General features: G+C 51.4%; 8 protein-coding genes across 8 annotated transcripts; 5 read left to right on the top strand and 3 right to left on the bottom strand.

Moving 5' to 3' along the window:
* Positions 1-4: 4 nt before the first annotated feature.
* On the top strand, positions 5-1,944 carry TRIVIDRAFT_81883 (uncharacterized protein; the record flags this gene model as incomplete). The annotated part of the gene is made up of 4 exons (XM_014103582.1): positions 5-141; positions 213-264; positions 317-972; positions 1,033-1,944. The coding sequence occupies 4 exons, from the start codon at positions 91-93 to the stop codon at positions 1,873-1,875; spliced, it is 1,602 nt and encodes a 533-aa protein (XP_013959057.1).
* A 292-nt stretch (positions 1,945-2,236) lies between these two features.
* TRIVIDRAFT_220294 (uncharacterized protein) lies at positions 2,237-2,750 on the top strand (the record flags this gene model as incomplete). Its single annotated transcript, XM_014103581.1, has 3 exons — positions 2,237-2,323; positions 2,381-2,493; positions 2,543-2,750. 3 exons carry the CDS (start codon positions 2,237-2,239, stop codon positions 2,748-2,750), a joined length of 408 nt encoding a protein of 135 aa, XP_013959056.1.
* A 184-nt stretch (positions 2,751-2,934) lies between these two features.
* On the bottom strand, positions 2,935-3,084 carry TRIVIDRAFT_30490 (uncharacterized protein; the record flags this gene model as incomplete). The annotated part of the gene is made up of 1 exon (XM_014103580.1): positions 2,935-3,084. The coding sequence occupies one exon, from the start codon at positions 3,082-3,084 to the stop codon at positions 2,935-2,937; it is 150 nt and encodes a 49-aa protein (XP_013959055.1).
* Positions 3,085-3,717: 633 nt separating this feature from the next.
* TRIVIDRAFT_61612 (uncharacterized protein) lies at positions 3,718-4,908 on the top strand (the record flags this gene model as incomplete). The annotated part of the gene is made up of 1 exon (XM_014103579.1): positions 3,718-4,908. One exon carries the CDS (start codon positions 3,718-3,720, stop codon positions 4,906-4,908), a length of 1,191 nt encoding a protein of 396 aa, XP_013959054.1.
* An 845-nt stretch (positions 4,909-5,753) lies between these two features.
* Positions 5,754-6,969, top strand: TRIVIDRAFT_61611 (uncharacterized protein; the record flags this gene model as incomplete). Its single annotated transcript, XM_014103578.1, has 4 exons — positions 5,754-5,810; positions 5,888-6,280; positions 6,361-6,628; positions 6,689-6,969. The coding sequence occupies 4 exons, from the start codon at positions 5,754-5,756 to the stop codon at positions 6,967-6,969; spliced, it is 999 nt and encodes a 332-aa protein (XP_013959053.1).
* A 235-nt stretch (positions 6,970-7,204) lies between these two features.
* TRIVIDRAFT_61610 (uncharacterized protein) lies at positions 7,205-8,112 on the bottom strand (the record flags this gene model as incomplete). The annotated part of the gene is made up of 2 exons (XM_014103577.1): positions 7,205-8,036; positions 8,090-8,112. 2 exons carry the CDS (start codon positions 8,110-8,112, stop codon positions 7,205-7,207), a joined length of 855 nt encoding a protein of 284 aa, XP_013959052.1.
* A 1,073-nt stretch (positions 8,113-9,185) lies between these two features.
* TRIVIDRAFT_61609 (uncharacterized protein) lies at positions 9,186-10,358 on the top strand (the record flags this gene model as incomplete). Its single annotated transcript, XM_014103576.1, has 1 exon — positions 9,186-10,358. One exon carries the CDS (start codon positions 9,186-9,188, stop codon positions 10,356-10,358), a length of 1,173 nt encoding a protein of 390 aa, XP_013959051.1.
* A 1,003-nt stretch (positions 10,359-11,361) lies between these two features.
* TRIVIDRAFT_54579 (uncharacterized protein) lies at positions 11,362-12,939 on the bottom strand (the record flags this gene model as incomplete). The annotated part of the gene is made up of 3 exons (XM_014103575.1): positions 11,362-12,399; positions 12,493-12,709; positions 12,779-12,939. The coding sequence occupies 3 exons, from the start codon at positions 12,937-12,939 to the stop codon at positions 11,362-11,364; spliced, it is 1,416 nt and encodes a 471-aa protein (XP_013959050.1).
* Between the last annotated feature and the right edge of the window lie 1,813 nt (positions 12,940-14,752).

Raw genomic sequence — 14,752 nt, 5'->3', positions numbered from 1 at the left:
GCGAACTTGCTTCTCAACAAAGCTCGCCGTGAACGAGGCTTTTCGGAGATTGTTTCTGCATCCCCCAGGAGATAAACACAACTCTCCAAAATGTCTGCACCGGCCGTTTCAGGCGGCGAGTCCAAGAATGTCGCCTTCAAGGTAAGGGGGAAAAAATCCAAAGCTAACACGAGTCTCGAGCTCCTGAGCTGCCCCGCTAACCATGGACACAGGACAAGGAGAAGCCCATGGCGGTGCGCTCGTCCAACATTGTTGCTGCCAGAGGTGTGTATCCTCATTCGAGACCCGGTGGTTCGATCTGCTAATAGAAATGTAGCCGTCGCCGATGCAATCCGGACGTCTCTCGGCCCTCGAGGAATGGACAAGATGATCCGCAGTGGAAAGGGGGAGACGATCATTACAAATGATGGAAACACCATGCTCAAGAGCATGTCCGTCATGCACCCGACCGCAAAGATGCTGGTTAACCTGTCAGGAGCACAGGATGTCGAGGCTGGTGATGGCACAACCTCTGTTGTTGTCATCTGCGGCAGCCTTCTCGGCGCCGCTGACCGACTGCTGTCCAAAGGCATCCACCCCTCCGTCATTTCAGAGTCTTTCCAGAGAGCGTCCGCCGCCGCCGTCGAAGTCCTACACGACATGTCACAGCCCATCTCCCTGTCCGACAACGCCTCCCTTCTCCAGGCTGCCAACACATCTCTATCGTCCAAGATCGTGTCTCAGTACTCGAACCTTCTCGGCCCCATGGCTGTCAACGCCATTACTAAGACCATCGATGTCAAGACTGCTGAGAATGTGGATCTTAACAACATCCGCATGATCAAGAAGGTTGGAGGAACAATTGAGGACAGCGAGCTGGTGGACGGCCTGGTTCTCACACAGCCTGTGCTGAAGAATGCCGGTGGTCCATTTAGAATGGAGAAGGCCCGTATTGGTCTCATCCAGTTCCAGCTCAGTCCTCCCAAGCCTGATGTAAGTTTGACCGCCATCTCATAACTCTAGTCTGTAGGTTTATGCTAACTTGCTGCAAAGATGGAAAACACGATCCAAGTCAATGATTACCGCCAGATGGACAAGATTGTCAAGGAGGAGCGATTATATCTTTTGAACATGGCCAAGAAGATCAAGAAGGCTAAGTGCAACGTGCTCTTGATCCAAAAGTCTATCCTTCGCGACGCCGTCAACGACCTTTCTCTACACTTCCTGGCCAAGCTCGGCATCATGGCCATCAAAGACATCGAGCGAGACGAAGTCGAGTTCATCTGCAAGTCCACTGGCTGCAAGCCCATTGCGGATATCGACTCGTTCACTGAGGATAAGCTGGGCTCAGCCGATCTTGTGGAGGAGGTTCAGTCATCAGGGGCACGCATGGTCAAGGTCACCGGAGCCAAGGCCACTGGCAAGACTGTGACTGTGGTTGTGCGCGGTGCCAACTCTCTTATTCTGGAGGAGGCCGAGCGAAGTTTGCACGACGCACTTTGTGTTCTCCGATGTCTCGTGAAGAAGAAGGCCCTGATTGCCGGTGGTGGTGCCCCTGAAATCGAGATTGCAGCTCAGCTGTCCAAGCAGGCGCGCAGCCTGACAGGCACTGAGGCCATCTGCTGGAAGGCCTTTGCGGATGCCATGGAGGTCATTCCCACAACCCTTGCGGAGAATGCTGGTCTGAACAGCATCAAGGTTGTTACCGACCTGAGACATCGACACGAGATGGGAGAGAAGAACGCCGGTGTCAGCATCAAATCTGGAGGAGTCAACACCAACATCTCCAAGGAGAACGTCTTGCAGCCCCTTTTGGTCAGCACAAGCGCCATTGAGCTGGCGGCCGAGACGGTGAAGATGATTTTGAGAATAGACGACATTGCTTTGTCAAGGTAGAGAAAATTTCAGCCTTCTAGTGGGATTGCTGTATGATATAATATCTAAATTTAAAAGTAGCAAATCTTGATCTTGTCTCCGCCTATTGTGTGTGATCCTTTACTTCCAAGTTATTAATAAGGTACCTAGGTACTAGTACTAATTGCAAGTATCTCTCGGATGCTTCCAGTTGATGCCTGGGGCCAGAGCATTTGGCTCCTTCCCAAGATTCCAACTGCGCACGCTTCTCCTACGAAACCAAAAACTGTACATCTCTCTCATTCAATGCACACACTCTTCATCTAGCATCCCTCCTTTAAAACCCTTTAATCAGAGTTTTCATTCGCCCTCAAAAGAAGCTATCATTTAAAAGTTCGGAATAATGGCAAGAAGGAACACTCGCTCCCGGTCTAGCGACTCTTCGGATCCAGGGGACGCAGCGATAGAAGTGCACCAGCAGATCAACAAGGTCCGTCTATTCATACACCCTTTCAAGCCAAGAAAGGTAGAGGCTGATACGAAACAGCTCAAGAAAGAACGAGATACAGCCACTAGAGAAGTGAGCGCCGAAACTGATGCTGCCTTGGCAGAAATCCAAGCGAAGGCCACTGCCTGGCTTGAAGACTTGCAACGTCAACGGTATATAATTACTAAAAGCTTCCTTCAAATATGGACTAAAATTGTTTAGTGCACAAAGGATGCTGAGATGCCTAACGGAGATTATCGAGTTGGCCGAGCGCAGAGAAGCCATTGAGGTCAAGATGGCTGATGTAGTGGCCAAGGCAAATGCAAGGGTGGAAGAACTGGAGGCCATGATGATGGCTGGGTATGCAGGGAGAGAAAGGGATGCAGCCGCAACTCTGGAGAAGGTGATAGGGCACCAGAATGGAAGCTGATTCCGATTCATGTCCAACGGGCTATCAAGGGTTACATCACCACGCAATCCACGTTTGAGCCTCGCAATATCAGGTGACGAGATGATTAATCTAGAATGGAGGGGAATCAAGCGCCGTACTTTTCAGGGGAGTCTATATGTTCATAATGTACACAGGCACGGAGCCAGAATGAAGAGTCTTTGATTTAAACAGTGAACCCGAAGCCCTGCATGCAGCTCTTGTATTGGTCGACAAGTGACCTGCAGTCGGCAGCAGGATCCTTGGCCGTGGAGAAGAGCATGCACTCATCGCGCCTCGATTTTTCGTCCTTGCATACGCAGCAGGGCTGTTCCATGGTTAGCATAGGGTACCTTGTATCTTGTGCGACAAACCGACCTTGGGCTTAGAAGCGCTCGCGGAGGCTGCGGGAGCAGCAACTGGCGCAGCGGCCAAAGCTATTAGTCGAGGACGATTGGTTAGTTTCTGCAGAAGATGCGGCCATGGGGAGAAATTGGGGCAATTGACATACAGAAAGTAGCAGGCTTGGCGTCCATGGTGTTTGTTATTCTAGCGCAATGGATTGTATCTTTGCGATGGGTTAAAGATGCTTGCGTTGAATCATGTTTCTATATTTTTTCGACCGATGGCGATGATATTAAGAATGGTCACGCCAGATTCGCTGGTGCATTTCTAAGCAGCGGATCTGGCCAATCAAGTTGCCGGATTCTCACGTGCGGGCGTGGGATGTTCGTGATTTTGAGCACATTGTTCGCTGACGTCATCAATGTAATCGAGTACCAACACACGGGTAAGGTACCTCATCCTAGGTACCTCTACTGTAAAGCACCTGGTATCATCCCTGCAACTCCTCCGAGCTCCACTCTTTCACCACTCATCCACTGCCGTGGAACTGCCATCACTTTGGCGGAGGAAGAAGGTACCTCGCTTCCATAAACCGCTGAGAGCTAATCATAGACTGTAAATAACAATGAACAGACCGACATGCTCCAATGAGCAGAATCGATCGACGGAGGGACCCCGTAGTCCATGCAACAGGCGAAACCGATCCATGGAATACACATCCGGCCTCGATCCAGGACCCCCCTTGAAGCGACGACAGCTTTCGAGGTTGTCAGCGGAGGAGTCATTCGACGGTGCTCCAGATAACGGAGATCTTGACAATCCAATCAGTTTCTGGGCGAGAGAAGGGCACTGGCCTCGTGAATACTTCGAATCTACAATTGAGCGCGCACTGGCACGAAAGCGGCGTAAACAATCCAACTCCGCAACATGTACGACGCCAAGCGATCAGAAGCCCCGAGAGGAGAAGAGCGCACAATACCGAGACCCACGCTATAAAGCACTGCTTGCAACCAAAGGTAGTTTTATGGATAAGTCAGATCTTGGGATTGCCGAAGCGAGCAAGAGAACTTGCCATACCTTACTCAGCGCAGAGCAGACGATCCCAAAGGAATCCCTATTTCGGGATGACCTCTTTGATCAGACATGCCGGAGTGTCGAGGATAGGAATGAAGCGAGGATCCTGAGAGATATCACACCTTTAATCGTTCCCTCGGCGGAAATCCTCGCCATACACGGATCCATAGGCCTCAAGTGCTTGATTGAAATCCTCAATGAGGGATGGAACAACTCGGTTCCGCTGACTGGGGCCCGTCCTCAGCCAGACTACTCCGTCGGGTTCTGGCGAGAGGCGTTTACCGCAACCCAGCTTAACAAGCTGTCGCCGTTCATTGGCGACTTCATCGCTGGCGACCTATCCTACTTCATGGCTACGTACTCTTTATATTTCCCCTTCCTAGCCTGCGAAGTGAAGTGTGGAGCTGCGGCATTGGATATCGCGGATCGCCAGAACGCTCACAGTATGACCCTTGCTGTCCGGGGCGTGGTTGAACTGTTCTATCTAGTTGGACGTGAGAATGAGATTGACCGGCAGATCCTCGCCTTCTCTGTCTCACATGACCACCAGTCGGTGCGTATCTATGGCTACTACCCAGTAATCAATGGCAAAGAGGTTAAGTATTATCGCCACCCAATCCGTAGCTTCTCCTTTACGGAACTTGACGGTAAAGAGAAGTGGGCGGCATATCAATTTACTAAAAATGTGTACGATATTTGGGTGCTAGACCATTTTATGAGGATATGTTCAGCTATCGAATAGTTATCATTGGTAGATTTTGACGTTTAAGCACTCTCAGAGTCTACAGATTCAGAATTAAAAGGTGGTCATGAATAAGTTTAGAGTATCAAGACAAGTGATGACATATAAATCCAAGCTTGCATTTATTGCGCGTATATATAACATACAGCAGATAATACAGCAGATATAGCCGATATAGCAGATGTAATAGCCGTATAATAGAATTATCTTATAGGCTGTTGTAAAGGGCGGTGGCCAGCATAAGCTGCTAGCGCTGACGGATCTTTCCTCTGCGTCTTGTTACGACGGTTGGAACTTTTCGTAGTCGCCAAGATTCTGCATATTCAACTTGGGGCGTTGAATATGATCCACTTTCTAAAATAATGAATTGAAGCTACACGAGCTGCGGCGATGCGGCTGTTAACTCCAATGTCCGGTATGGGTTGGGAGATTCCGGTATCCACCCCGGCGCTGAACCCCTGAATTTATGCACCGCGATTCGGACCCGAATTGCCACTCGGGTTTCTCTCCTTTGGGATTAATGGCCGACTTTTACGGGAGTCAGAGGGGAACTATCACTGAGATTGGCTAGGCAATTGGATGGTTCGTGCCTGGTTTTGAGGCTTGGCTTGCGATATTTTCCTGTCCAAGTGCCGTCTTGTCTTACCATATTGGCAGTCGTGTTTCCTTATTAGGAATTTGTGGTTTGGAATCTGTCTCCAAATCAGTTTCCACGAATGAGAAGCGGAACTGGGAGTTGAAAGGGAACGAAGCCATATATATAACCACTGCTATTCTTACTTTGTGATGCCAGTTGACTTGGACAATTCATCATCCAGCCGTAAAACTATACTCATCTAGACAAGATGCTTACGATTGAAGAAATTCGCGCTCTCAGCGATGTCAACCCAGAGTTTGAACCAGTAAACTTTCCCTCTGCCCCCTTTAAGATGCCTTCTATGCGATTTGAAGAGAATAACATCGGATACTGCCACGGTAGATTCTCAACTCGGGGTCGCCCATTTTAACTGCTTGGGATCTAAACACCGACGTCTCTCAAGTCCGGACAATCATCCAGGCCATGAAAGATGCAGCTCCCAAAATCGACCCGGCAACGCTTCCATATCTCCAAGAGGACATTCAAATCCCAGTGCGGGACAATCGCAGCATCGAGGTCCGCGTCTACAAGCCACGAGGAGAGTCGACAGAGGGACGGCCCGGGCTCGTTGTCTTCCACGGTGGGGGATACGCCGTTGGAGATCTGGATACAGAAACTTGGCTCTGTGCGCTGTTTGTGAAGCTTGGAGGTGTTGCGGTGAATGTCAACTATAGACATGCCCCTGAGCACGTCTTTCCTTCAGCTGTGGAAGATGCTTATGATGCTACTAAATGGGTGAGAGAACATGTCTATTCTGAGATAGAGGGGCAATTTAGCATTGTACTAACTATGTATTTTTCTTTAAAACTTATCAGACGGCGCAAAATTCGGGGTCTTTGGGCATCGACCCTGAAAAGGGATTCTTGGTAGGAGGTGAAAGCTCCGGAGGCGAGATGGCCGTGATTGTAGCTCATCTCTGCCTAAACGACAAGCTGAATCCTCCTCTGACTGGCATCTATGCGGCAATGCCCGGCGGCGTGAATAAGGAAACTGTGCCAGAAAAGTACAAGGATCGATTTATTAGCTTTGAGCAAAATGCTAATGCGCCAGTGCTGTCCGCCGAGTCGCTGGCTTTTATCTGGAGTAAGTGTCCCAGAGGGGTATCATCAAGTCAGAAGCTGGCCACTAATTCTTGCGTTGCAGAGAACCACCACGTTGATCCACGCAGCCCGCTTGGATTCCCACTGGCGTTCCCTACCCACAAGGGCCTTCCTAAGACGTATTTCCAAGTCTGCGGGCTGGACCCTGTGCGAGACTGCGCGTTGGTTATGGAGCAGGTATTCAAGGATGAGGGAGTTGCCACCAGGACAGACATTTATCCCGGCTTGCCTCATGGGTTTTGGGGATTTTTTCCAGAGCTGAAGACTAGTGCAAAGCAAAAGCAAGATGCCGAAGAGGGACTCAAGTGGCTGTTGAGTAAATAAGGTGCAGAGGACGAGTGTTTGTTGCGGACCATCTCCATTCAGTCATTGGCGTTCCAGGATTTATCTGTACTATACCATTGTTTATAAGAAGAGAGCGATATTCAAAATTACTGCTGCTGTTCGTTACTACCTAGACAGTATAGAAAATGTCATCTCATACCCACGCTCTATGTTTCATAATAAACGCTAGCAAAGTAATAATCCAAATAACAAGAGCGTAATAGTTTCTTCAAATCTATGATTCAATCACCTCCAACCCAAACAAAGCCATCGACAGCTCACTATGGGCCTCCACAAGCGCACGGAATTGCTCAATTTGCCATAAGGTGTTAATCTTACAAGCGGCGTACAGAGTGACGAGATCTGTCAGCGCTTCTGGAACCGGATTTTCATAGCAGTAGCGTACCAACGTAATCACATCACCAGTCCTCTGTTTATGTAGTGTGAATCTTTCCAACTCCGCTTGCAACTCAGTAAGAGAATGTTGCATCAATGAGGCAATGTCATAACATTCTGCAAATATATAAAGTCGTACATGCGAGAGAAAAGTATCTGTAAAATCTTGACTCCTGAGGTTGGTTGGGAGAGGCTTAGTACGCTTAATAAAGAAAGCATGGAACATGGCAAAGGAGTCAAAGGTCAGCGGCTTCGTAAATGCGTTCCACAGATCCTGACGTTTCTGATCTTCCGGTGTCCCGTCCTCGGAAGGAGAGCGCAGAGTATCGAATAAAGGGGCAAGCGGTGGCGGCGGTGGCCCCGACGGCAACTCGGGAGTGGCCTCGGGGTTCCGTTGGAGTTCAAGTGGATCTGGGCCGTCCCATTGGAGTGGAAATATTATTACTGGTTCAGCAGCAGTGTATTTCCCCGTGTATGCGTACTCCCAAAATCTAATGAAGGTATCTTCATCCACAGACTTCCATTTAACACATTTCTCGGCGGCCTCGGTGAAGTTGCCGTTTGCCAGCCTCTCAAGCACGGGGGACTGGTGCGTGAAGAGAGCAGAATGCATGGTGAATTCTCGCTCATTGGGGCCTACAAGGAAGCGGAACGGGACGGACGAGGCAATGCTATGAGCTGTCTTTAGCATGCCACATTTAATCGATGGATGACCCAAACTCACACGTCTAGTGGTATGGAGTCCATGGCGTGTATGTGTAGTATATACTAGTGGTGTGTATAGTGTTTATGGATCCTGATGGACGATGGATGATGCGCTTCTTGCAGATCTCGTTGTATGGAAGTCGAGTATTTGCTCGCATTGCTACCCCGCAACTTGAATGATGGCATATCTATTTTATTGACGGCAAAAACAAAATTCCGGCGATAATTTCATCGAATGAAATTGTAGTTCCGTTATGCAAGGGAGTGTAAGTGAAGAGGAAGCTATTGGCTAGGTAGTTTTGCCTCTAGCTGTATGAAAGCCAGCTGCTCTCTACCTAGACTACCTAACTAGTACATGCATTGATGTAGTCAGCATCTTATCTAACTGTGTTGTAAGTAAAGCAAGCCCTCTACAGCATTCGCCTCCAATTACTTACACCAGCACAGTGAATCCCCCAACTTCACATGCCAAATCAACAATCCAAACCTCGACATGATATCAACCAACCATCTCCCCCCCTTATTTTCTTCGTCTCAGGCACCAGTCCAGCCGCACGTCCTAACCGGCGCCGCCAACCTCCGACCGTCCGACCTGCCCCCCCGGAAGCGACACCCGCATCACCGCCAATTTCGCCACGCAGACAAGCTCCAAAGCCGGTGACGCGTGTCTGTCCACGCCTGACGACTGGACCTCGTCACGCCATCCTTTTGCCTTCAAGCGTTTGCTTTCCCCCCAACCTCGCCTAGAGCTATCTGCTCAACTAGTAGCTGCGATGGGGGCAATTAGTTTAGATTAGATTGCTTGCCATGCTCCAAGGTTTCGCACGGTATGCACACGCGCTTAGGCGATTTGCCGCTTCGTTGAGGGTCGATGCGGTTCGATGAGTTGGCTGAATGACTGCCTAACGCGGTTTTGCATGTGAAGTGCGATTGAGGTTACGCGTTCGTTGGTCTATGATGTGATATAAAGAGACGCGATCATGATACTGGGTGTTTTCCCTTTTTACCTCCATTCTTTTCATTAAAGAGGAATATCCAATTCTACTACAACTCTACTACTCGCTTACACCCTTTCTTACAACACCCATAAAGTAACACACCATATCACCATCATCATGCCTCCCCAGCAAAATCCCTTCTGGGACTTCTTCCAGTCCCTCAACAACTCCGATCCCAACGACCGCCGCGGCCCTGGTCACGGCGTAGACCACCACAACGCACCTCCCTTCCCCGGCTTCCCCGGCTTCCCCGGCTTCCCCTTCGGAGCTCCTCCGCACGGCCACCCACCGCACCCGCCTCACCCGCATCCACCTCCTCCTCCGCCTCCCGGATCCGGGCCCGGCCCCTGGGATCAAGCTCCCCCTGCCTGGGCCTATTGGTTCAACAACTTCAACGGCCCGCCTCGCTACGACGAGCATCCGTTTTCGCACGATGCCGGCGTGAGCGCGCCCAGAGAGGCTGAGCGCGAGGGCAGAGCCTCCCGTGAAAAGGACAATGAGAAAGCTTCGCCCGAAACCATGCAGCAGGACGAGGAGTTCCCCGATCCAGCTGAAGTCACGCCCTCGGGAAGCGATGACGAGGACAACGACCACCGTGGCGGTGTTCCGCCCCCTTCGTATCCCGCCGAGGGTGGACGAGGCGGTCGATGTGGACGATCCCATGGCGGTCGTGGAGGCCACGCCCACGCCCACGGACGAGGCCGCTGCGGAGGAGGCCGTCGTGGATGGCGCCGAGGAGGCGGCCCCTTTGAAGGCCCCAATCCTGGCCCTCCCTTCGATTTCCCCGGCATGATGCGCGGCTTCATGGCCCATCCCTTCTTCCGCAACCTCCGCGACCAAGCCGAGCGCTACACCCAGCCCGGTGCCCGCAACACCGACAACGCCGACGATGAAAACACCTTCTCTCCCCCCGTCGACATCTTCAACACCCCCGACGCCTTCATCCTACACACCGCCCTGCCCGGCGCGAAAAAGGACGATATTGGCGTCACCTGGAACCCGCAGACGCGCTCCCTCCGCATCGCGGGCGTAGTCCACCGACCTGGCGACGAGGCGTTCCTGCAGACGCTGACGTCGGTGCGGGAGCGCAGAGTCGGTGTTTTCGAGCGGGAGGTTAAGCTGCCTCCTGAGGACGAGGCCGAGAAGAAGGCCGATGGGGAGGAGGCGGATCTGGATGTTGATGTTGACGGATTTGGCATCACGGCGAGGATGGACGAGGGTGTTTTGATTGTGACGGTGCCAAAGGTGGAAAAGGAGTGGATGGAAGTGAGAAAGGTGGACATTGAGTAAAGGCCAGAAAGCTGGAAGCTGAAGATTTCAGGAACACTTGTACGAGTATATAGGTATATAGCATCGCTTTTTTGTTAAGGAGGTAACACTGGGTAACTTAATGGTAATTTGTTAAAAAAAAAAAAAGGAAAAAAAAAATTGCTCTTCATCTACAATCACGTCCACAAGCACACAAGCATCGCAAACACGCACCGTGATAGCCAATTTATTCATCTCTCTCTAGCTACCTCTCTGCCCATCGCCTATCGAAAAAATCCTCTCTGCGCCTGCGCCTGCGCTCGCGCCATGGGGGTATATATGTTGACATATAGTTGAGTAGGCGCCTCGCACTATTCAATTTCCATCCACTGTACAGCATTCTGTTGTTCCTTGTTGTAGTTGTTGTTGTAATTTTCCTCCCTCGACCCAAGACAAAAATAAAAGAAAAAGGTGTATGTTGACTGAGAATTGACAGAGAAGGGAAGACGTCTGTTTGGGTCAAATAAGAAGACAAATATGTGGTAGTAATAACGATGCCTCGCCAGTGTCGCAAGCACGGCGGGCGACAAGATAAGTGAAAGGGGGATATAATTAAGGATGAAAAGAGAGAAAGAAATGTTCCTGTTTGTAATGTAGCGTCAATCTTTGTCTCAGTAAGAGAGAAGACCGGCCCCCTCTTTGCTTCGATGTATTTTGCGTATGTATGTCCTGAAAGAATCAATATCAATCCAAAAAAAGAGAAAAGGAAAAAGAAAGGAGGCTGAAAAAGTAGAGCCAAAAAAGGGTATGGCCGTGTCCTTCGAAAGAAGGCATTAAAAAAAAAAGAAAAAAGAAAAACTCCAGCCAAATGTCTGTTTATGGCAACGTGAACTCGTCAAGGAGCGAAAAGGCCATCTTTCTGCTGTAGTAATATATGTGTATGAGCAGATGCACGTATTAAAACAGGTATTAAAACAATAATAGAAGTGAAGAGAAAAAAAAAAATCAGGAACAAAATTAGACAAAAAGCAAGTGCTAAGGGTTCTTAGACCAACTCGTTTGTGATTTCTTCCCTCACATGGGCACACCACTTGAGGATGGCCGCTTCAAAATCTAGCCAGACTTGGGGGCCGTTGTTGTAGACGATGCCCAGGGCGTCGATGGAAATCATGCACTCAAAGCGCAGCTCAGCGGCCTTGGCCCAGTAACGGAGGTTGTCGGCGCTTCGGTACGGCTTCTGTGTGTTGACGTGGAAGGTCGGGATCGCTCCGAATCGCCTCCTGGATTTCTTGACTGCAGCGTTGTGCAGCCTCACGAGTCGTAGGCCGTTTTGCATGGCCTCCAAGAAGGGTGTCGGCAACTCGGCGTCCTTGGATGCTGGCGTCCACTCGGGCAGCGGCTCGTCGTCGAGGTCCATGGACATGAGGAACTGTCGCTCGCGTTCCAACTCTTTGCCTTTCCAGTCGCCCTTCATCCAGGCCCAGCTCTGGCGCTCGGCCTGCTCTGATGCCTCGATTTCGGCCTCCTTCTTGAGGATGTCGAAGACGCTTTCGATCCAGGTCGTCATGGTGGAGATTTCCTCATCTCGCATGCCACCCTTGAAATTCCTCGTAGCCATCTGCTTCAGCACTTCCATGACGCTCAAAAGATCTGTCCGGATCTGCTTCTCCGATTTGATGGCGTCCAGCCGGTCAGGCAGCTCGTGGGCCGTGTAATAGTTCTTGGCAGCACGGATAGCCAGCGTCACAAAGTCGAGGATGTTCATGCCCTGCAGCTCATACCAGCTTTGGGTGTTTTCGTCGGGCATGTTGGTGTACCGAGGCGCATCGCTGGGTGCCTTGTATGATCCCTCCTTCCGCTGTTTGGCTTCCTTGAGGACCTTGAGGGCGTCCTGCAATGAGTTCTCCAGCTCCGTCTTCAGCTCCGCTACCGTGGGGGGCTTGGGAATGACCTTTTCTCGGTGGTTGTAGGTGCTCGCTGTGGGTGGGAGCATGTCCGGGTCCTCCTCGAGGAAGCCGTCGTAGAAGTCATCCATATCGTCCATGCCCGTGGGGGATTCGACGGCATTATCCGTGATGAACCCCTGTCCAGACAGATCTGGGCTGCTGCCCATGGAGACAAACGAGGGGTCCATGTCGAAGCCCGCAGTGGTGGGCGTGGGCACCATCATGGGCACTGTCCCCTCCAGGGCTGCCAGGTCCAACGTCGCTCGCGGCTGCTTCTTACGAGCCAGTTGTCCGCCCTTGCCATCGAGAAGGCCTGTCCGGGCAAAGTAATATTGAAGATGTGCGATGCTGCCCAAGCTCATGACGCTCTCGCGGGACTTGGCACTGGCAGCAAAGTCGGTGCCCTGGGGACGCATGTAGCCTCGACGCCGGGTCCTGGAAGACGACCTCCCGGAGAGGTTGGACTGGTACGACGCAGTCGACATGCGGGATGACGCAGAGGACATGCGAGACGACAGCTCGCTGCCCAGCGAGTCCCGTGAAGTGGCATCGTTGCTGGAGCTTTGGGATATGGTGGAAGCCGCCGAGAGGGTTCGAGCGGGTTGGGGCTTTGCACCAATGGCTTGCGACGGAGCCACATCGGGCGAGTGCGGACGGTTCTCGATTTCGGCAGACATTGTGGACGAGGCAGAGAGAGAAAGAGAGGCAAAAGAGAAGCACGGAGTAGCAGAAATTTTTGGGGCAAGGGCTCAAATTGAGAGTCCTGTCAAGCGTTTCCCTCGTGTGCTCTCTCAAGAGGGGGGAGCGGATCTTGTCTCTTTGCGGCTGTCGTTGGAAGGAGAATCGGTTCACTGGATCCCAGGGCCTGCTATTCAGCTCGGTCAAAGTCGCGTGCACCACGGACGAGGGGAGGATATAACAACAAGTCGAGTGGCAGCAGAGTCACTAGCTGCCGGCCACCATAAACAAGCAGTCGGGAATGGCGTGGTGGATACTTGGGACTGTCTGGACAACATGGAAGTACAAGTATGGAAGAGACAAGAGTCACGGAGCCAGACGGTAGGGCTGCTCTGGGTTGGTGCTGAAGATCCGAGGCGCACGCGGACTCAGGGGTTCTCGCAGCGTGAGGGCGCCAAACATAGTTGGTGGGAGGCGTGGAGATGGGAAATTGCGTTGCGTGTTTTGGTGTTGTCCGGGGGGCAACGACTTGAAACGAACCTTTTTTTTGGGGTGTCGGGTGCGATTTTTGGCGTGCACTGGTTCACGCATTCTGTCAACGGATGATCAAGGCTTACATTAATTAGTGCATTGGAAGGTAGCATTAGGTGCTCCGTCCATCTCCGCCTAACGTGCTTGGACCCCAATTGGTAATTGGTAATTGGTCTCGTCGAGTCCGAAGGGCCACCTGGCGATGTTTGCCTCTGTCGCTGACTGGAAGAGTATCTCCCACTGGTGGCGTCGCCGCGATTCAGTCTGTACTCGTACGGCCTCGGTGCTCCATCTCATCCATTGTCGCATCGGCGAATGCAAGCACTTACTTGTAGGTACTTGGATGATATCACTCTATGCCTTCGTACAAATACTCGCAGCCGTCGATTCGACCACGGTCCATCATGGGAGCTGCCAGGCTCCCTGCTAGCTCGCATGCATGCAGAGGCTGTCGGGCAAATGCGACCAGGTAAGCCCATGCAGGCCCCGGGCCAAAGTGACGAATCATTTCTGTCGCTGTCATCGCGATTCCCAAGGGTCCTTGCTGCTGGGTGTCATATCCCAGGGCAACCAGAGGCGCGCAATTTCCTCTGCTGGAAGACAAGAGAAGCAGTGCTCGTCCGTACGGAGCAGAGCAGAGCACGGAGCAGCGTACAGTAGGAGTCGCAGGTAAAGCTGTGAGGTAGTTGTTCTGGATAGATTGTGCAGAGGCCAGAGCTGTGTTGGGGCAGAAGTTTCAGAACTGCTGCACGCCACGTTAGGTACCTGATAACGGAGCTGAGAGTCTTGTCACTTTTTTGCTGCTGATGCCCAACAGCTGACAGGTAAGGTAAGGTTAGTACCTACTAGGTACTATACTCGTCCTAAATTGCATGGATGGGTCGGTTCAAGTATTGGAGATTGCAAAGTACCTGCTAACCCGAGGACAAGGTACCTACTCGTACTGCCTGGTAATATTATCTTGCTTCGTATCAACACACATACAAGGGATTGAGATAATTGCATCATACCTGTAGGCAAGGCAAGGGTAGCGGATGGAATACTCGTACATCTGTTATAATAAGATTGAAGCCTGGCATCTTGTGTAAAGTACTGTACTTGTGCAACAGGTAAGGCACTTCTGAACGTTTGTGCCAAGACTGATTGGGCACTCTGTACTCCGTAGCAGCACTAATGTAAAGTAGCCACGGACGAACAGTACCTGCTCGTAGCGCGGGCCGTCGCGTCGCATTGCTGTACCTCTTGTCAACGCCAAACCTCTCTGCTAGCTCACTTCTTAGT

This window comes from Trichoderma virens (genome assembly GCF_000170995.1).
Source record: "Trichoderma virens Gv29-8 chromosome Unknown TRIVIscaffold_4, whole genome shotgun sequence".
NCBI lineage: Eukaryota > Fungi > Ascomycota > Sordariomycetes > Hypocreales > Hypocreaceae > Trichoderma > Trichoderma virens.
The sequence above is the reverse complement of the archived record's forward strand: the minus strand, read 5'-3'. Positions and strand labels throughout refer to the sequence as shown.